Source organism: Equus caballus, chromosome 31 (genome assembly GCF_041296265.1).
Source record: "Equus caballus isolate H_3958 breed thoroughbred chromosome 31, TB-T2T, whole genome shotgun sequence".
Lineage (NCBI taxonomy): Eukaryota > Metazoa > Chordata > Mammalia > Perissodactyla > Equidae > Equus > Equus caballus.
In genome coordinates this window covers 22,225,923-22,248,369 of record NC_091714.1, presented here as the reverse complement: position 1 = coordinate 22,248,369, position 22,447 = coordinate 22,225,923, and the positions used below count along the sequence as shown (strand labels likewise).

Below are 22,447 nucleotides of genomic sequence, written 5' to 3'. Positions count from 1 at the left end.
ACCACCTCAATATCGGGAGAAAGCAGGAGGAGAGACACTTGGTTACGCTGGGTAGGGGTGGAAGTCCAGGCTCCCACATGGTCTCCATTGACACTGTAGAGGATGCTTCACTACCAGCTGGCAGGTGTGAAGGTCCTGGCTCCCTACTTGGTCTACTCTGACACCACTCTGACAGGGGTGTTGGGGCTCCTTGTCTGAGCTTCATGTGGGTGGAAGTCTAGTCTCCCCACCCAGCCTTTGCTTGCATGGATGGTCGTAGTTTCTTCTCTGGTCTTTGGATGAAGTAGAGCAGTTATTATGTAAAAGTTTTCTGTCTTGCTAGGCTGTCCCTTTCCTGCTTCATTGGCTAGAAAGAGCAGGCTTTTGTTGAGGCTTTTTTGGTCTGTGCCCATTGGTGTTTCCAGGTTGGTGACTGCTTAATCTGCAAGTCTACTATGTGAGAGAGAAAAAGAAAATCAGGGATCTTATCTCCGTGTTGTTTCTTGGATCCTGAGCTCACAGGATGGTCTACTTTATTTTCACCTTGCAGAGTCTTCTTATGTTTGTTTTATATAGAACATTCAGGGTTTTTTGAGTTGCGCTTAGCAGGAGGAATAGGAAAAAGGAAGTCTGTTCCATCTTCCTGGAAGCAGAAGTCCTTGCCATTCAATTTTTGTTTTAGTTTTGTTTTTCCTGATATTTTGTTATGTAAGTTTTGAAGATGAAAGAATTATATAGTTAACCACTACATATCCACCACCTAGATTCAACCCTTAACATTTTGCTATATTTTACTTTATTGTATATTTATCCGTCTGTCCATTCCATCTATTCATCCATTTATTATTTTTGATGGACCTTAATATACTTTACCTCTAAACATGTCAGCATGCATATCATTAATTGGACTTCACTATTTACTTATGGTTTTTTAAAGATAAATTTTACATGAAGTGAAATACACAGTCATAAATACCGTTTGATGAGCTTTATGTAATCTATCCCTTGTTGAGATAGTTTCCATCACCCCAGGAAGTTCCCCTGAGCCTCTTCTCAATTAATTCCTACCTGCATCTCACTCCAGGAAGCAACTACTGTTCTGATTTTCTTTCTTCTTCTTTTTTTTTTTTTTGCCGTAAATTCATTTTGCCTCTTTTAGAACTTCATATAAATAGAACCACACAATATGTACTCTTGTGTGTGTCACTTTTTTTCAGCACAATGTTTTTGGAGATAACAGTGGTTTATAACATTATATGAATTTCAGGTGTACATCATTATATTTTGTTTTCTGTGTAGAGTACATTGTGTTCACCACCCAAAGTCTAATTGCCTTCCGTCACCATACACACGTGCCCTTTAAATTCTTTCACCTCCGCTCTCCCCTCCTCCCCTCTGGTAATCACCAGTCTATTCTCTGTGTCTATATGTCTGATGGTTGTTGTTGTTGTTGTTATCTTCCACATATGAGTGAAATCATATGGTATTTGGCTTTCTCTGTCTGACTTATTTCACTTAGCATGCCTTCAGAGTCCATTCATGTTGTAGCAAATGGCAAGATTTCCTCTTTTTTTATGGCTGAGTAGTATTCCATTTATATCACATCTTCTCTATCCATTCATCCATTAGGTTGTTTGCAAGTCATGGCTACTGTGAATAATGCTGCAGTGAACATAGGGGTGCATATATCTTTTTGAATTAATGTTTTTGTGTTCTTTGGATAAATACTCAGAAGTGGTATAGCTGCATCATATGGTAGTTCTATTCTTAATTTTTGAGGAATCTTTTTACTGTTTTCTGTAGTGGCTGCACCAATTTATGTTCCCCCCAGCAGTGTACAAGGGTTCCCTTCTCTCCACATCTGCTCCAGCACTTGTTGTTTCCTGTCTTTTTATGATAGCCATTCTGACGTGCATGAGGTGGTATACCATGGTAGTTTTGATTTGCATTTCCCTGATAATTAGTGATGATGAACATCTGTTCGTGTGCTTGTTGGCTATCTGTATATCTTCTTTGGAAAAATGTCTGTTCAGGTTCTCTGCCCATTTTTTGATTGGGTGGTTGTTGTTGTTGAGATGTATGAGTTCTTTATATATTTTGGATATTAACCTATATATATATATATTTTTCACATGTGTTCATGTTGTATATATCGATGGCTCATTTTTTTTATTGCATGAATAATACTATAGTTTATCCATTCTGGACTGTTTCCACTTTTTTGCCATTAAAATTTGATACATGGGATGACATAAGTCGTTGCTGTCTTCCTTCTGTTTTGAACATAGTGCAAGACAACTTAAGGTTTTGACTTTTATTCTGATTAATAAAACGTTTAAGGTACGTAAAGATATGTTCTGTCACATACAATACCCACATTTTCCACTTATTTCTTGATGTTAGTGATAGCTGTCAGTTTCTTTTAAGCGGAAAACTTTTTTCTAATAGAAGCAAAAGATAATTTTAGCATTGTAAAACTTACAATTTAGCTTCTTGGCACTAAATTTTATTTTGTGAAGGAGACACCATGATTTTTAACTACACCGTAACTGTAATATTCATTACTGAGAATGTCAAACCAGCCTCTGGAGGACGATCCTGTTTTAGAAAATACTATTCCTGCACAAAATATTGATGTCGTTGCTGCACATGGCTTCCGCCGTGTTTCACAGATCCTTATTTGTCTGGCCCTACTCATTATTTAAATTTCTTGCTTCTCTTCTGTTTCTCCAAAATGATTAGCTAAGGACATTATAATTTCTTATTGATGGATTTACTGATTGATATCAGGGGAGTTCTACCAACTGGGAAATGGGGCAAAATAAGTGTTATGTGAGATTCCAATTAAAATGGGCATGTGTTCTGTTAACAGTGCAGGAAGAAATAGGTGATGTTGTTTCAAACTTTGATTGCAGCTTTGCTCTGACTTTATTTTTCTTTATACAGTTGATGGACTGGACAAAGCTTCTATAGCAAACTCAGATGGCCCAACAGCAGGTTCCCAGACACCTCCCTTCAAGAGAAAGGGGAAACTCTCCACCATCGGTAAAATCTTTAAGCCTTGGAAATGGAGGAAAAAGAAGACCAGTGACAAATTTAGAGAAACCTCAGCAGGTATGAATATCATAACTTTGTTAGAAGAGAAGATAAGTTGTTAAATTTTTCAAAAGGTATGAAATTGTGTCTTGCAGGGTTTTTTTTCCCCAGAAAAAATTAATCCATATTTGAAATGAAATTATTTCATTTAAGGATGGAAGAACTTAGAGTTCTGACTTGCCTTCTTTTCCTACTCACTTTGGCTTTCCAGTTTATTCTTGTTTTTAAATATATATGTGTAAAATTCATATAAAAAATGGACGTGTAGGGAGGGGGAGGTGAAATGGAAAATCAGAAGTGAAAATGTTATTTGCTTAGTATCCATTTATACACATACATACACACGTACATACTCTCTGTTATCTATCTACTTAGTTCTACCAGCACAATCCTATTTGTTAATTTAAAACAATTTTTAATGTCTTCTTTGAATGTATTTGTTCTGTGGGAAAAATTTAAATATCTATATAAATGAAAAGTGTTACTATACTTATTGTTTAATTTTAAATTTCCGTCATGTCCTTAGGACAAATAAATGGTCTCTGTCCTGGGCTGGGGGGGTCATAATCCTATTGGTGTGAAAATTCTTATTGTTATTTTATTCTGCGGATTTGGTAAACCTTAAGAATTACATTATTTAGTGCCTTTCGTATGGACTCATGGAGGAAGCTGACTTTAAATCTCAGGCTGGAATCGAACCCAGTTTAAACAGATGTCCAGTATTAGTGGTGTTTTGTTTAAGATAGAAAGGTGTTTCTCTCTTAACATAAGTTCAGCTTTCTCCAAGCTTATTGTCCAAAACGATCCCTCTGTCACAATTTCTCAGTGCGCCACAGTCTGCTATCGTCAGTGTGTACAGGGTAAGAGCATATCTTACTGGTCTGTTGCTGGGATAAGAGCTGTGAAATAAAATAGAAAATGCCCCACATAGCACAAGGATATGGAACAGGGACACCAAACTCCCTGAAGAAAATTGTCTCTGATGCATTTGCAGCTATGTAATTTCTTTGAGCATTTAATATTTAAAAAGGACTAACGTTACTGTATCTGGGGTTGGTTTTGTTATAATCCTAGAGGAGGGGTGAGCATAGATGAAAGAAGATTGGCCATGAGTTGTTAAGTGTTTAAACTGGGTAATGGGTACACGGGGTTGATTATTCCCATCTCTCTACTTGTAGATATTGGAAAATTTCCGTAATAAAAAGATAGAAAAAGAATAGAGACTTGGCTTAGGGGCAAACAATGATAGCTTGATTATTCAATCCTCTTTAGTCCCCAGTGGGCTTCTTGGATTAGGAGGCAGTGGGACGTGGTGGAAAGAGTGCTATGCTGCTTGAGGACACCTGGGTTCTGGTAGTGTCTTGCCACCAAGGCGCCCTGTGACCTTGAGCAAGTCAGATCAGAGTTGAATGAGTTGAATTCTAATGTGTTTTCAGTTCCAGATTCTGTTGTGGGTCCTTCACTCCTTCCACCCCTGGCTGGGCCCCTGTCCCTTGTTCTTGAGCTGTGAGTGGAACCACACTGGCCTTCTGAAGTGACTCTCTCGCACGTTTCCCTGAGCAGTAGGAGATCTGGTTCTTCAGGTTACCGTGGCTGCCCAGGAAGGGAGGAGGGCTCCAGCCAGTAGCCGTAGGAAGATGTAGGAAGATGTTGAGAAGAGAGCGTGAAGTCTCTTCAGTTGTCTCTCTTGTTCTCTGCCTGAATCTGGCTGCTGATTTCTCTCTCCCTAAAGCAGAAAAGAAAGCTACAAAGAGCCTCCCCTTCATCTTTCCTTGTCACTCCTTTTTAATCATTTTAATGGTGCAGAGGCCGTAACATTTCCACCAACTCTAAATATTTAAGAAAAGTCACTTTACGCAGCATCAGGGGTTATTTTATGTTACCCCATATTTATTGAGGATAGCCTGACCGTGTTTGCATTCTCTATTTCCTTTCCGAGTTCACACAGGATTTTATGTACGTTGAGCTCCAAGAGGTTATTTGAGGATACTGTATTCCTAGTTCCTAAAAACTACGAAACCACATTAAAAACCTGAAGAAATTATTAGATGCCTCATTGGGGTTTTTTTTGGCATCAAAATTGTGACATAATAGAATAAAAACAAGCCAATCAGATGTGTTAACAGTTCCTTGTGAATTCATCTGCTGCATTTACTTGCCTGATTTCTTTTTAAACCCAAATTATTAGTAATATTTTACTTGAATTTCGTAAAATGTTGTCAAGTGTCCCATTATAAAGTATTTTATTGTTACCTTCTATGTATGTTTATTTTAAGGCTTAAATTTCTACTGAGTTTTGTAGAATGCCTCGGTGAAGCCTAAAATAGAGGAAACTACAGAATGGTAGATCACGTTTGTTTTCACATTGAGGAAAGATGTCACATCCAGAGGAAAACTGGTGCAGTGGAAATAACCAAGAGAAAGGTGTTTTCTTCTTTAATAAATTAGCTCAGAAATGGGGAAATCCAGCTGTCCAAATGTGACCAAGGCCTTGTACAGTCTGGCAAACTATAAGGTACGCCTTAGGCAAGACCCACAGTATCTTGGGATATGAAAGAAGTTGAATTCCTTCCAAGAAAACTAACTCTTCTCTATTTTTCCTTCTCTTAAACTCCTGGCGTCAGAGTCACGTGGATGTGAATCTTTCCGTGTTCCACTCCACAGTGATTAATACTGTTTTTCCTGGTCTGGGTTTCTGTTGTAGGAACTTTTAATTGGTCGTAGATGGGATGCAACGCTGATTTATTAATGCTATATGATAATGCCGTTGTAATCACACGTTTACAATGGTGGTGGGAGTTCACAAGGCTCCTGTCCTCAACCTGGTCTTGAGTCAACTGTATTTTGGAAGGCCATCTTGTCTGTAGGACACTCAGGGCCTGTGCCCTCGCTTCACGTTCTCTGGCCTTGTTTTAAAGCAGAAAGTTACTTGTGTCTTGAGCTCTGTTGAGACGGGGCCATAGGCTGCTTGGTTCTCGGGCAGAGGAGTCCTCTTTTCCGTTTCCTTTCCCAGGTGCCTCTTCACTTTTTATCTCCTCAGTGAGGGCCTCCCTGGGTCCTACCAAGCTCAGGATTCTCTTCTTTCCTTGTCTTTAGAACTCAAAATGTCATTTACACCTTTTTTCCTCCATAATCATGTCGTCTTGTTCTTCTGGAGGACAAGAGGTGGTGGCTGAGCTTTCTCCTTCTGGATCTTTAAATGTGCGTTCATCTCTCCTAAGCTCAGAATACAAACAAATACCGTATCTACACAGCTGTTCCTCTAACTCGTGCATAGTCTGTTAGCATCTAGACCAAACGTCTTGAACGCCCAGCCTGGGCCTGCTGCCTCCACGTTCCCTCCCCGCTCGTTCCTTTCCCATTGCGGTCCGCGCCTGCATCCAGCACTGCGCTGAGGCCACGCCAAACCTCCTCATCGTGAACCCTAGTTACTCTCTCATTTTCGTCCATTTCACCCTCTACAGCGTTTGCCGTTACTGATAGGTCCTTCCTTGATTTACAGAAGGGGTCGTTATCTTGGTTTTTTGACCTTCTTTCTCTCTTCCCCTTCTCATCTCCCTAAACCTTTGAGGGAGGTTTGCTCCATGTCTCAGCCCTTCCCTTTCTCTGAACGCGCCCTTCCGCATCACATCCTCTCTTCTCCGTACCCACATCCTCAGACCCAGACACCAGGCCCAAGCACGTCTGCCTGAGCCTCCGAAGGGCAGCACTGCCTGAGGACTGCCTGTTACTCCAGATTCATTCGGATGGTCTGTGTGTCTACAGGGAACGCATGGTCATGCCAGGCATTGTTCTAGAGCCGGGGATCTACAGCCAGTAAGCAACCAAGGTTCCTGCTGTCATGAAGTGTTCGTTGTAAAGAGGTGAGGTACTGATAGACGCCATGAGTGAGCACGAAGAGTGAGGGAAGAGGGACCGGTCCTATGTACGCATACGTTCCAAACCAAAACAAATCCCCGGTCGACCCCAGATGTTCTTGCTATTGCAAACATGGCTTTCTTTGGCCTCCAGACTTTGAACTGTGTTGTTCTTTGACTCTTTCTTGCCTGTTACCATCTTCTACATTCTGTTAGTTCCTAAAACCTTTCATTTTTTTCCTCCTAGTGCAGGTCTCTAGCATCAACCTTTCCTCTCTGTCCCCATTGTCTAGTCCTCATCAGTGTATGTCTCAGTATTTGCAGGTACCCTCTTTGCTATACTTAGGTATTAGCTGTACTAGCAATAGAAAGCTAGAGAATGCTAGAGAAAGCCGGGAGAGGCTGGGCTCTGGCCATGAGCCTCCCTACGAGGAGAACCTGACTGAGCTGGGGAGGCTGACAGAGAAGGTTCAGGGTGGCACGGGTGGTGAGGAACCCCAGAGGAACCGAGATAACGTTCCAAGTCTCAGGCCAGGCAAATCAAGCAGTGGGTATTTCACACCACAGTGATGTGTGTTCCACCCAGTAGGGCAGAATAACAGGGCCTCCAGGTGAGGAGATTTGGAAATCCAGGCAGGCCTGAGGAGTCAGGACATTCGTTACTGATCAGAAAGACTCAAACAGGGCCCTCACCCTTTTTGTAAGGAACGGGGAATATTGCTGGGAACCAGCACAGAAGTTACCGAAGGATTCAGGACGGAAACTCGCTGTATGAAGTGGAACACGGGGTGGGTTTGGCCTCCTCAGACCCCAAACCTCAGGCGCTGGAGCTCCTGCTGCTAGAGTGGCACAGCCCAAAAGCTGGGTGGCTGGAGAGAGCAGGGGTCCTTGAGGATTTGAGGAAGTAGGTGGACAGAGCACCCCTCTGTACCTTCTCCCTTCCAGATCATTGTGGATACCATCACGAGGAAATCTTCCTCAGGTGGAACTTGATCTTGTTGCTTCTTGTTCACAAAGTGTGACTGACTTCACATTGTTTCCTAAATGAGTTCCTGACTCCAGCTCTCCTCAGTGTGACCCCAACTGACCTTTCCTGTCTTATCTTTGTTAGTCGCATACCTTGGACTTCTGTCGCACAGGGTCGCTCACTGAGCATGCTCCAAGCCTGCTTGTCCGCAGGCCTTTCTTCTTCCTCTTCCCGCTTCCTCTGAGCGTCTTCTTCCCACAGCTACACCTGGTGAGACACTACCAGTCATGCAAGGATCATAAGATATCTCTTCTTTCCTTAAGATATTCTTGACCCTGGTTCTGTATCAGCTGAGCAGGAGCCTCCCCTCCTTTGCTTGTACTCCTGTGATGACATGTATATTTTGACTTCTTTTCTAGTTTGTGTGTTTGCTCCTCATTCACTACATAAGGTATTCAGGGGCAGAGAGACTATCTCACTAGTCTCTGCCCACTTCAGGTGCTTTTTTAATAATTTGTCTCTGGTATGTACTCTTAAATGTGCCTTGAATTGCTTATTTATTGAATATCCCCTGTGACTGGAAATACAGCACTCGGTACTTTAGGACTTTATAAAAGAAATTGGAGATTGAAAAATCATAATGGAAAAGGGAAAGACTGAGTTAAAATACTAACCAAAAACATCTGTACTCACGGTTTCAGCCATGTACAACTATTAAGAAGCTGATAAAACAATTAGGGAGAATTTCTCTTTCCTATCCTTTGCCCTTATTTTAAAAGTGACTTATACTCCTAAATAAAGAAAATCAAGACAACTTATCTTCATTAAAATTGTGACTTTTATTTGTTTTGTTAGTAACTGGGAAGGAATGCCTGCCTAGATTTTTAGATAACATTGTTGCAAGTTATCAGCATTCTAGGAATAAGAGTAGCTTGTAGAGAGTCATCTGGTAAAAACTTTAATTTACTGAAGGTACTCTGCATTCCGTACTAATAACAATGGCTATTTTTATTGAATGTTATTATGTGCCGGGTCCTGCGCCAAGAGCTTTATTCTCATTAACTTATTTAATCATCAAAGGTGATGTGGTTTAAGTGGTACTGTTTTCCCAGTTTTACTCATAAGGACACTAAGGCCAGAAAAGTCTGATGACTTGCCTGAGGAAACACACCTGATAGGAGGCACAGACAGCATTTGAACCCAAGCACTATGGCGCATAGCCAGTACTTTTGACCACTTCACTATGTTGCATCTCTGAAAGATAACTTCATATCCAGATCAGTAAGGATTGATCATTGGAAGGTGACCCTAATATATAGGTTTGCTTCATATACTGCAGTTTTTGCTGTAAGAAGGATTTGATCTGAAGAGTTATTTTGGTTCTACTTGACTGGCCTGGTTTCAGCAGTGTACACTTGGAAAAATGGTTGGCAAGGATCACAATTATGTTTGGTCTTATTAAAGATACTATTCTCTGTGACCATAGAGGCATAATGTTACTACTTGGGTTTATTTTCTGTATCTAGAAAGCATGGGAAAGTTAGAGGATTCACCCAGGATGGTATTTGTTAAGGACTGGTCTGGTGGCATTAATAAGTGGGATCATTTTGATTTTATTTGTCTTGTTCCACTAAGAGGATGGAAATGCTTTCCTGTATCATTTGCCCTCACAACATATTGAAGGACGAGAAGGGAGGTTCTTCCTTTGCCCAGTTTATTGAGCAGAAAGAACCAGCCACATGACACGTTGCATAACCAGCCGGAGGCCACACGACACATCCAAGTCCACAGAGGGCTCCTTGCTTATCTGTTAGCACTCATTTGTCCTCAAGTGTTTGTTGAGCATGTACATGTACTATATGTCAGGCTCTGTTACAGATTCCAGCGATGCAGCAGGGAACGAAAGAGACAAAACTGTCTTCCTTCACGGAGCTTGCATTCCAGTAGAGGTAGGAGGCAGAAAGTAAACCCAGTAAGTTAGAGAGTATAGGAAATAGTGAGAGGAAAAAAAACAAAGCAAGGAATGGGGAATGTGGGAAGGAAGTAGCAGTTTAAAACACGGTGGTCAGGGAAACTTTCCCAGGAAGGCAGCATTTGAGCAAAGAGAAGGAGGGAAGGGAAAGCTCCCAGAAATCCTGTTAAGTGATCGCCTGAGTTAGAGAGAGCGTGAATTTCCTTCTCTCTAACAATGGCGTTCACACACGGTACGTGGCGCCCATTACGGTCTTTATGGTATCCGTTCCTTCAGAGCTTTAACAATTCAAATGCCTCACATTCATGGACTTTGTGGTTGTGAATCTTGATGACTGTTGCCGGCACGCTGGCTCCTAACAAGTCTGGTCATTTACTCTGTACAGTTCTATGAGGAGAGGAGCGGGGCTCCAGGAAAGGGACTTAACTGCAATATGAACATTCTGTCATGGCTTCCTTGCTCAACTTCAAATCCAAGAGCCAGATTCTGACAGGCCGTCAGAAAGCCAGCTTCATGGAGCCCAAGTTGAGAATTCCTTGTATGTTGGCAGTTTTGGGGTGGATCCAAGTATCAAGTCTTAAAGAGAATGGTTGCCTTTCTAAGTTGAATTAAGAATGCGTTGTTGCTTCTGTCTTCACACAATCCCTGACTTCCATGCTAGTGGTGTGCCCAGTACTGCTTTGTTAAGATCCCTTGGAATGACGAGTATGTTCCCAAGTTAATTTACAAAATTCACTTTAGCCCGCAATACACCTGAAGCCTGGTACTATTAAGGCTCGTCCAAATACAGCCAACCACTATTTATTGTTACTATAGTTACTACAGTAAAACGCTTTCTGAGTTTCCAGTTGAAATAGAGAATTTTAGGGTCGTACAGGACCTAACCAGTCACCAATTTCTGTCTCCAGGGCAAGAATTTCCCCTGTCACCATGTAGTCATCCAGCTTCTTCCTGAGCTCCTAACTCTGAGCTCTGATTATTGGGAAAATGTCCTTTTATATTGACCTGAAGCAAATTCTCTCCAGTTTTTCTAACTGTCCTCTGGCACTAATACATAGATAGAGATGGAGAGATAGAGGTGTGCTAGTCGCATTGTTACATCCTGATCCTTCCGTCTTTTCTTAAAGGTCTTGATCTATTTTCAATTCAGAATTTCTCATCATGGGGGCATAATAAATTGTCTAGATCATTCACTTAGTTTTTATTGAGTACAAGGCCCAAGGCGGCACGTACTGGGGACACAGTGATGAACAAGCTTGACAAGGCCCCTGCTCCCGTGGAGTCACGGGGTGGCCTGTGGGTACCCTGGCTATTTTTAATGCTAAGAGAACATAGTGACTTTCTCAAAAATTCTCATTAGTGCACTTTACCAACCACATTTTTACTATTTAGAATCACGTCCAGCGTAGGAATTCATCTTGTTAGTAAAATGATAAGAATTTATCAGTAGGAGTTAAGTATCTTGTAAATGTCTAAGGAATTGGAAGTTCCCCATTGGTAGTCCATATTACATTTCTGCTCATTTAATGCTCTTATATGTAGAAAAACATCACCCAGCTCCTCCTAACTAGGTGATTTGTTTTACCCCTTGTGACAATATGTTGTGTGTATTTTCTACGTACCCACTTCTGAGTATTCTCAAGCATGTGTCCCCCTCAGGTCTGCGTTTTCCTGCAGGCGTCCGCCTTCCTGATAGGGTCCCTTCTAGGTGTGCTCCCTCTGGACGTTAGATCTCCCCTTTGTATCCGGTCTGTCTGTTTTGAGTTGTCAGGAATCCTGTCCCACCACCTCTCGACGAGTTACTTTCTTGTGTTGACACCTCGAGTCTTCATGTCTTCTTCTTCTTCTCCTCTGTCTGCACCCAGTTGGATTGTGCCCACACTTCTTGGCTGCTGTTTTCTCTGAAAGCACCAGAGGCCTCCATTGCTGTTTTTTCTGTTCTGGCTGCTATCCTCCACGATACCTGATTTTATATTATTATCTGGGTGTTTTCCTCCCTCCTATTTTTTTAAATAACTTATTTATTTATTTTTTGAAAGATTTTATTTTTTCCTTTTTCTCCCCAAAGCCCCCCAGCACATAGCTGTACATTCTTCGCCGTGGGTTCCCCTAGTTGTGGCATGTGGGACGCCACCCCAGCGTGGCCTGATGAGCAGTACCATGTCCACTCCCAGGACTCGAACCAACGAAACACTGAGCCGCCTGCAGCGGAGTGCGCGAACCCAACCGCTCGGCCACAGGGCCATCCGCTTCCTCCCTCCTTAATTCAACTTTAAGGTTTTCTTCAACAGGCCAATTCAGTCAGTCTACGCCCAGCATATCGTTATTTTTTCATGGAATGGACCCCGTGTCTTGACCAGCCTAGCGTTATTGCACCAAGGGTATGGTCCAGAAAATCAGACCTTGTCCTTGACACCCTCAGTGCAAAGGACTGTTCACCTCCTTCATCCGCTCTTTCTGCGTATCGTGATCCTCAGCCAGAAGAGAAGGAAACCACACCCAGCCTTCCATGCCTTTCTTTTTCCTACTCAGGACTTCTGACTAGATGGGCTGACTGACCGCTTCGAGGGAAGACAGTTATTTCTATTTTAAAAAATCAGTGGAGGAGGGTTTGAGATGTCTTGTCGTGTCCTCCTTCATGTCCTAAGACACGCATTATGAGAAGACAGCATTCCTTCTGATGAGACACACAGGTCGCACATCGGTAAGAGCTGCTCAGGGACCGCTGTTTGCCTCTTCCTGCTGGCTCTGAAGAATCTTCCTTGCTCCTTCATACAGCAGGTGTTCACTGATCTCCTACCATGAGCCCTGATCTGTTCCAGGCACAAGGGATGCAGTAATTAACAAAGGGGGAAAGTTCCCAGGCTGTGACCCTTGTCCTTGCTCCTTGGTTGGTGTTTCTGGTGGCCCACTCTTCTCGTCTGCCTCTCTTATCTGTGCCCACCTCCAGATCCACACAGCACATCAGCTTTCCCCCTTTCATTTGTGGCACCTTTTTCTTCTTGTCAATCTCTTAACTGTAGTTTCGATTCCTCTTATTTTCCTCAAAACATTTCTCTTTTTAACTTCCTTAACTGTGTTAATTTTCCATTCCTTCTAGGGATCTTTCACCTTTTCCAGACCAGAGCAAAGGGAGATGTTCCTCAACTCGTTTTACCTTCCCTTTCAGTGTGAAGGCTGGTTTGTATTTCTTGCTCACCTGTTGGCGGCTCCTCTCCACAGAAGAAAAGCAGAGGTCAGCTGAGAGATCCCTGGCATGGCTTCTGTACAGTCCAGACCTCAGGGTCTCAAGGCTGCCTATAGTTGGCTGGCAGCCCCTCTTGGAAATGTTTCCTGTAAACTTCCCCCCGCAAACTGGGCCCCTAGGAATGAGGCTTTTCACTCAGCCCTGGTTGGTGCCTGCTCTGTCAAACCTTAGCCCTTGCAGGAGACACAAATAAGTTTTTGATTTTCCCAAAACTCTTCCCTGCCTTGCCTCTCTTTCTGCTGTGGCCATGGTCCAAATGGGCCTGTAGTCCACAGGAATTATTCTTATTCTCCCTGACAACTCTGATGGTGGACTCCTGGAATTTTCTTAGAAGTAGCTGTGGTTGGCTTATGTGGGAACCACATATCATAAAATTTACCATCTTAACCATTTTTAAACGTACAGTTCAGTAGAGTAAAGTATACTTACATTGTTGTGGAGCAGAGCTCCAGAACTTTCATCCTGCAGAACTGAAACTCTGTACCTATTAAAGAACTCCCGTTTCCCCCCGCTCCCTAAGGCCTGGTAATCACCCTTCCACTTCAGATGCCTCATGTAAGAGGAATCATACAGTAGTTGCCCTGCTATGACTGGTTTATTTCACTCAGCATAATGTCCTCAAGGTTCATTCATGTTGAAGCGTGTGACAGCAGTTCCTTCCTTTTAAAGATTGCATGGTATTCCGTTGTATGTGTATATCACATTTTGTTTGTCCATTCGTCTGTCAGTGGACATTTGGGTGCGTCCACCTCGTGACTCTTGTGGATGGTGCTTCTGTGAACATGAATGTGCTGTCATTATTTTTTATTTTAGTCCTTCTAGGATGTATGTAGTGGTATTTTGTCGTGGTTTTAATTTGCGTTTCCCTAATGGCCACTGATGTTCTGCTTCTTTTCACGTACTTATCTGCCATCCGTGTTTCCTCTTTGGTAAAGTTGCTGTTCAAGTGTTTTCCTATTTTTTAATTGGATTATTTGTTCTCTTACTATTGAATTTTAAGAGTTCTTTATATATTCTGGACACAAGTTGTTTGTCAGATATGTGATTTGCAAATATTTTCTCCCAGTTTGTAGCTTGCCTTCTTATTCTCTTAACAATGTCTTTTGCAGAGCAAAAATTTTTTACTTTGATGAAGTTCAATTTATCGATTTTTTTCTCTGTAGATCATATTTTTCATGTGATGTCTTAAGTCTCTTTGCCTAACCCCAAGTCGCAAAGATTTTCTCCTCTGTTTTCTTCTAAACATTTTATAATTTATGTTGTACATCTGGATCTATGATCAATTTTGGGTTAATTTTTATGTGAAGTGTGAAGTTTAGGTTAAGATTCATTTTTTGGCATATAAATGTCCAGTTATTTCAATAACATTTGTTGAAAAGACTATCCTTTCCCTAGTAAATTGCCTTTGCACCACTTTGGAAATTAATAAGCATATTTTTCTTCTATATACTCCTCTTTGGTAAACGTCTGTTCAGATCTTCCAACAAATTTTTATTGGGTTTTTTATTCTCTTAATATTGAGTGTTGAGAATACTTTGTCGTCTGGATACAATGCCTTTGTCAAACATGTTACTAAGGATATTTTCTGCCAGACTGGGGCTTGTCTTTTCATTCTTTCGTGTTGTCTTTTGCAGACCAAAAGTCTGAATTTTTATGAAGTACAATTTATCACTTCTTTCTTTTAGGACCTTGCTTTTGGTGTCACATGTAAGAACTTTCCAGAGCATTTATTGAAAAGACTGTCTTTTCTCCATTGAATTGCTTTTGCATCTTTATCAAAAATTAATTGGCCAGATGATCTTTATCGAATATTAAGACCCATATTTGCGTGGGTCTGTTTCGGGCTCATTATTCTGTTCTCTTCAACTGTGTGTCTGTTCCTTCACTACTATCACAGTGTTCGTTACTGTAGCTTTGTAAGTCTCAAAATTACATGCTGTGGTTTCTCCAACTTTATTCTTCATTTTAAAAATTGTTTTCAGTAATCTGTTTTCTTTGCCTTTTCAGATGAATTTTTAGAAACTGCTTGTTTATATTCAGAAAATTTTCTGGGATTTTTATTCGAATTACATTAAATGTATACTGCAGTTTGGGTAGAATTGATATCTTTACTATTTTGAATCTTTTAATCTGTGAATTAGTATATCTCTCCATTTAATTAGCTCTTCTGTTTCTTTCATTAGTCTTTGGAAGTTTTTAGAAAATAGTATTAGGTTTAGTCCTAAGTATTTCTTTTTTTAAAACTATTTCAAATGTTATGTATTTTTTAAAATTTCTTTTTCCAATTGTTCATTGCCAGTTTATAGAGAGACAATTGTCTCGTGCTACTTTGCTAAACTTGCTTGTAAGTTCTAATAGTTCTAGTGACGATTCCTTCAGATTTTCTATGTAGATGTTTATGTCATCTGTGAACAGGGATGGTTTTCTTTCTTCCTTTCCATCTGTCTGCCTTTTTTCTCTTTTCTGGCCTTTATGCACTAGCTGGGACTTCCGGTCTGATAGTCAATGGGAGTGGTGAGCCGGGATTCCTTGCCTTGTTCTCATTCTTTTTCTTTTTTTTTTTGAGGAAGACTAGCCCTGAGCTAACGTCTGCCAATCCTCCTCTTTTTACTGAGGAAGACTGGCCCTGAGCTAACATCCGTGCCCATCTTCCTCTACTTTATATGTGGGACGCCTACCACAGCATGGCATGCCAAGCAGTGCCATGTCCGCACCCGGGATCTGAATCGGCGAACCCCGGGCTGCCAGAGTGGAGCTTGCACACTTAATGGCTGCGCCACCAGGCCGGCCCCTTGTTCCCATTCCTAGGGAAGGCATTCATTAAGTATGATGTTAGCAGAAGGTTTGTTGTAGATGTGCTTTATCAGGTTGAAGTTCCTTTTTTCCCCTGATTTTCTGAGAGTATTTATTTGAATAGGTGTTGAATTTCTCAAATGCTTTTTTTGCATCAATTGATATAATCACATGGTTTTTCTTCTTTAGTGTTATGATGATTGATTACACTGATAGGTTTTTTTTTTAAACTTTTTATTGAGATTACGATAGTTTACAACCTTGTGAAATTTCAGTTGTACATTATTGTCTGTCAGTCGTGTTGTAGGTGCACCACTTCACCCTTTGTGCCCAGCCCCCACCTCCCCTTTCCTCTGGTAGCCACTAATCTGTTCTCTTTGTCTACATGTTTAACTTCCACATGTGAGTGGAGTCATAGAGAGATTGTCCTTCTCTATCTGGCTTATTTCACTTAACATAATTCCCTCAAGGTCCATCCATGTTGCTGTGAATAGGACACTTTTATCCTTTTTTATGGCTGAGTAGTATTCCATTGTATCTGTATACCATATCTTCTTTATCTAATCATCAGTTGATGGGCACTTAGGTTGGTTCCATGTCTTGGCTATTGTAAATAATGCTGCAATGAACATAAGGGTGCATGGGACTTTTGGAATTGCTGATTTCAAGTTCTTTGGATAGATACCCAGTAGTGGGATGGCTGGGTCATATGGTATTTCTATTTTTAATTTTTTGAGGACTCTCTATACTGTTTTCCATAGTGGCTACACCAGTTTGCATTCCCACCAGCAGTGTATGAGGGTTCCTTTTTCTCCACAACCTCTCCAACATTTGTTTCTTTTTGTTTTGGTTATTTTTGTCATTCTAACAGGTGTAAGGTGATATCTTAGTGTAGTTTTGATTTGCATTTCCTTGATGATCAGTGATGATGAGCATCTTTTCATGTGCCTGTTGGCCATCTGTATATCTTCTTTGGAGAAATGTCTGTTCATGTCCCCTGCCTATTTTTTGATCACTTTGTTTGATTTTTTCTTGTTGAATTGTGTGAGTTCTTTATATTGGGTGGAGATTAACCCTTTGTCAGATATATGACTTGCAAATATTTTTTTCTCAATTGGTGGGTTTTTTTGTTTCGATCCTGTTTTCTCTTGCCTTGAAGAAGCTCTTTAGTCTGATGAAGTCCCATTTGTTTGTTCTTTCTATTGTTTCCCTTCTCTGAGAAGATATGGTGTCCAAAAAGATCCTTTTGATACTGATGTCAAAGAATGTACTGCCTATATTTTCTTCTAGAAGCCTTATGTTTTCAGGTCTTACCTTTAGGTCTTTGATCCATTTTGAGTTTATTTTTGTGAATGGTGAAAAAGAATGGTCAATTTTCATTCTTTTAGATGTGGCTTTCCAGTTTTCCCAGCACCATTTGTTGAGGAGACTTTCTTTTCTCCATTGTATGTCCTCAGCTCCTTTGTTGCAGATTAGCTGTCCATAGATGTGTGGTTTTATTTCTGGGCTTTCAGTTTTGTTCCATTGATCTGTGCACCTGTTTTTGTACCAGTACCATGCTGTTTTGATTACTGTATCTTTGTAGTATGCTTTGAAGTCAGGGATTGTGATGCCTGCAGCTTTTGTTCTTTTTTCTCAGGATTGCTTTAGCAATTTGGGGTTTTTTGTTGCCCCATATGAATTTTTGGATTCTTTGTCCTATTTCTGTAAAGAATGTCATTGGGATTCTGATTGGGATTGTGTTGAATCCGTAGATTGATTAGGTAATATGGACATTTTAACTATGTTTATTCTTCCAATCCATGTGCATGGAATGTCTTTCCATCTCTTTATGTCATCATCAATTTCTTTCAGGAAAGTCTTGTAGTTTTCTTTGTATGGGTCTTTCACTTCCTTAGTTAAATTTACCCCAAGGTATTTTATTCTTTTTGTTGCGATCCGTGAATGGGTTTGTGTTCTTGAGTTCTTTTTCTGTTAGTTCGTTGTTAGAGTATAGAAATGCTACTGATTAATATATGTTGATTTTATACCCTGCTGCTTTGCTGTAGTTGTTGATTATTTCTAATAGTTTTCCAATGGATTCTTTGGGCTTTTCTATATATAAGATCATGTAAACTGATAGATTTTTGAATATTGAACCAATTTTGCATGTCTTTTATATCTTACTGGATTTTATTTGATACTATCATGAAGATTCGTAATATTGGTCTGTAGTTTCATCTTCTTGTACTGTCTCTGTCTTGTTTGGGTACCAGGATAACGCTGGCCCCATAAAACGAGTTGAGGCCTGTACCCTCCTCTTCTATTCCTGGAACAGATGGTGTAGAATTGGTGCTGTTTCTTCTTTAAATGTTTGATAAAATTTACCAGTGAAACAATCTGGGCCGGAAGGTTTCTTTTCTAAAAAGGATTTTAAACCGCAAATTCAATTTCTTTAACAGCTATAGGACCATTCAGGTTCTCTCTTTTATCTTGGGTGAGTTTTGGTAGGACCTCTGATGCTTTGAAATGGAAAACAAACAGAGGCTCTTCCTCCAGATTTCCTTATGGGTAACCAGCTACCTCTTCTTCAATGAGGTCCGTGTTCAAATACTAGCTTCTCAAAGAGGTGTATCTTGATCATCCTATACTGAATCTCTCCTCCTTCCTAGCACTTTTTTTTTTAACAGCTTTTGTAAGATATAATTCATATACCATACAATTCACTCATTTAATGTGTGTATTTTAGTGGTTTTAAGTAATATTCTCAAGCTATGCAACCATCGCAACAACCAACTTTAGACATTTTCATCATCCTAAAAAGAAACCCCATCCTGTTAGCAGTCACTCCCCATTTCCCCCAAAACCCCCAGCTCTATTTTCTGTCTCTATAGGTTTGCCTATTCTCGATGTTTCATAAATGGAATCATATATTAAATATGTGGTCCTTTGTATGGTCTTTTGTGACTGGCTCTTTGCACTCAGCGTAATGTTTTCAAGGTTCATCCATGTTGTAACATGTATCAGTACTTAATTACTTTTTATAGTCGAATAATATTCCATTGTATGAATATACTACAATTGATGTGTCCGTGCATCCGTCAGTGGACGTTTGAGTTGGTTCTGCTTTGGGCAATTATGAACAATGCTGCTGTGAACATTTGGGTGCAAGTTTTTGTGTGGACACGTGTTTTCACTTTGCTTGGTTCTATACCTAGAAGTGGAACTGCTGAGTCACGTGGTAACTCAGTCAGTGTTTAACATTTTGGGGAACTGCCAAGACTGTTTCCAAAAGCATCTGCGCCATTTGACGTTCCCGCCAGCAGTGTGTGGGGGCTCGCGTCTTTCCACAGTCTGGGCAACGTTTGCTATTATCTGTCTTTTTTATTATCGCTGTCCTGGGGGCTTTTTTGTAAAGTAGGGCCCCTGGCACCCTTGGTTCCTCTTTTTCTGCCTCTCTTTTCATTTTCCGTAGCACATTTTACCTTCCAACCTTTTAAAATTACTTCTATTGTTACTCTCTGGTCCCCCTTCCTACCAGATAATAAATTCCATAAGGATGGGGATTTTCATTTTCTTCTCTGATAAAATCCCAGAGCAACTAGACTAGTACCCGGCTTGTGTTAAGCATTCAGGGAATGTTTGTCAAGTGAATGAGCGAGTGAAAGGCTCTTGATGGGCTTTCTCCCGCTCCGTTTATGAGGTATTTGCAAGTGGATGTTTGTAATTTGGAAGTTGCTGGAATTTTAGGGGGAAAAAGACTATACCTGTTTTCAATTTTTCCCTAGTGTTCGCATCATTGAGAGCTGCGTAAGAGCCTTAAGGAGTCTTGAAAAACAGAAATAGACAAAATGAATATTTCACCAAATTTAATGGACAGGGTGGGGGCCCATTAGCTCATGAATGGATAATGAACTTACTGCCTGCTCTGTGTGCTGGCAGCCTCTTAAAGGTCAGTGTGGTGGCATCATTGACATAAAAAGGAGGTAAAGTTGGGTAATGTTTTAGTTCAACCGTTTGTGTACTTGTATATTTTATAACTGAACCTAATCAGACCAAATGAGTGTTAGAAATTCTGTGGATAAGAGAGAGAATGTATAATAATTTTACCATACGTACTTGAAATTTTTTTATTGTGTTTTCCTAAAGATATATGATGGTATTAAAACAAGTTTTCTCTATATGTATAAAATATGATATGAAGCAGACTAAATATTCCTCTTCATTTTTTTCTCCCAGTAGAATGAATCTTTTTCTTGGTCCAGTCTTTTTACACATGGGTGGTTGGAAAGAATCATTATGGCCCCGCCTTTTTATTTATGGAGCATTTATTATTCATTATAGGTCTATTCTACGGGTAAAACCCTTTTATGGGAAAGAGTAATATAGTATGAGTGCTAACTTTATGTGTATTTGTCGTAATTGAAATCTGTGGTTCCATAAATATGAAAAGCCTCTGTCGTGGATTTAAAACAGCCAGCTGCACGGGGCATGGCCGAACCATCAGGACCCGCCTTCTACAGATAAATAGAAGCCGTAACATCTTATTTCTAAATGGAGTTCAGGAAACTCCCTTGCTTCCTGTACATTTGAGAAAATGTGATATTGTTTATATAATCCAAGCCGGGCCTTAGGTTTGAATTTGTGGAGCCGTGGGGCTGACTAGTTCTCAGGCCTCCAGTTTTTCCCAGGGAGGCGTAGGTTCTCCTCGGGCAGGTGAGCGCAGATAAGCAGAGCATTTTCACTGAGCATTGTATGAAAACATTCTCAAAGGAGCCATGGATGCTATAGTTATTGCTGATTTCTGATTATAAATGACACTTTTTTAAAGAATCACACCCACTGGAATGCAATGTGGAATTAACTTGCATTTCTTTTTTTCTTTGCCACGTTTAAGTCCTAAGGGGGACATGGAGGAAAGAAGCAATGTTCTCATCGATCCCTTAATAAAAACGGCTTCCACTGGGATGAGACGTAGTGAGTTTCTATTGTTTGAAGGGAGGATCTGATTGTTTATATCCCTTACTTGGGTGGATAATTTCCTAATTTCATTTTCCTTTGGAGTGCTGCCACTTTTAAATACTTTTAAAGGTACTACAGAATTCCTTCTGGCGGATCAGAGAACCCATGTCAGGAAAGTCCATTATTTTATTTCCTTTGCATATTATTTCCCTTTGTGGTTTTGTTTTGGTTTTTTTCATCCTGTGATACGAATCTGGTCTTTATCACTAAGGACTAAGTCCTGGAAAGTGACTGTTTTTCGGCTTATATATTTTCCTGATTTGTTTCCCACTTGGAATATAAATTGTAGCTTTAATTCTTATGTCTTTTTGTTAAGCGAAAGGAGTTTGCTTGCCTAGGCTTATAACATTTGTTGTTCTGAGTTTTCTTCAGCTACTTTTCCAAACCCAGACTCTCTAGGTGTTTTTTTGTTTGTTTTGTTTTGTTGGGATTTTTTTGAAGAAGATTAGCCCTGAGCTAACTGCTGCCAATCCTCCTCTTTTTACTGAGGAAGACTGGCCCTGAGCTAACATCTGTGCCCATCTTCCTCTGCTTTATATGTGGGATGCCTGCCACAGCATGGCGTGCCAAGCGGTGCCATGTCCGCACCTGGGATCCGAACCGGCGAACCCTGGGCCACCGAAGCAGAATGTGCGCACTTAACTGCTGCGCCACCGGTCTGGCCCCTCTAGGTTTTTAAATGGATACTCTTGAAGTTTTCTTTATTCCAAAACATAAATGTTTACTTAGTACTATTATAAGACAGGGCATGAGAGGCTATGTGAGAAATATCAGAATAAGAAGCGTGATTGTAGAGAAGATTGGATACTGGAAAACAGTGAACACATTATACATTATTGTGGTTAAAATTCTTTGAAAATGCCTTCTGATCTACTTTTCATCTTAGATATATGGTTCTCAGTACTAATGTAGTCCAAAGATGTCTTACAATTCAATTTATTTTTTAAATCGTGGTAGGAAACACATTACATTAAAATGAACCATCTTAACCATTTTTAAGTGCATAGTCCAGTATGTCAAGTGTATTTACATTGCTATGCAACAGATCTCCAGAACTTTTCCATCTTACAAAACTTAAACTGTCTACCCATTGAACAACAATTCCCCATTTCCTCTCCCTGCCAGTCCCTGTAATTTGTTTTTAAAGAAAGCCTTAGATGAATGAAATGTAAAACATTAGTGACACCAACTAAAACGTAATCACCTATTTAAATCTGATGTTGACATATTGCTGGCATTATGTAGTCCTTTCCTTTCACTGAATTTCTCAATTCAATGTTAAAAAGTTCAATTTAGTTACTCCCCTATGAGGTTTGAAAAATGTTCTGTTTGAATAATTTCTGTAATTTGCTACATGTGCAGACTAAGAGGTAAAGTGATTCTTTAAAAATAAAAGTAAAAATACTTTCATTTCTGTTACGTTTTTGAATTTTGTTTGTTATTAAACTTAAAGTAGAAACAAGATATTGAATATTAATAATAATGATAACTAACCCTTGGTGAGTTTTTACTGTGTGCCGGATGCTGTTTTAAAT

General features: G+C 40.3%; 1 protein-coding gene across 6 annotated transcripts in view; it reads left to right on the top strand.

Moving 5' to 3' along the window:
- PHACTR2 (phosphatase and actin regulator 2) overlaps positions 1-22,447 on the top strand; it is a 249,424-nt gene that overhangs the window by 155,031 nt on the left and 71,946 nt on the right. For all 6 annotated transcript variants that reach the window (XM_023632914.2, XM_023632917.2, XM_070256254.1 and 3 more), the window contains exon 2: positions 2,926-3,093. In XM_023632914.2, coding sequence (XP_023488682.2) covers positions 2,926-3,093 — 168 coding nt within the window. The remainder of the gene's footprint in view (positions 1-2,925; positions 3,094-22,447) is intronic.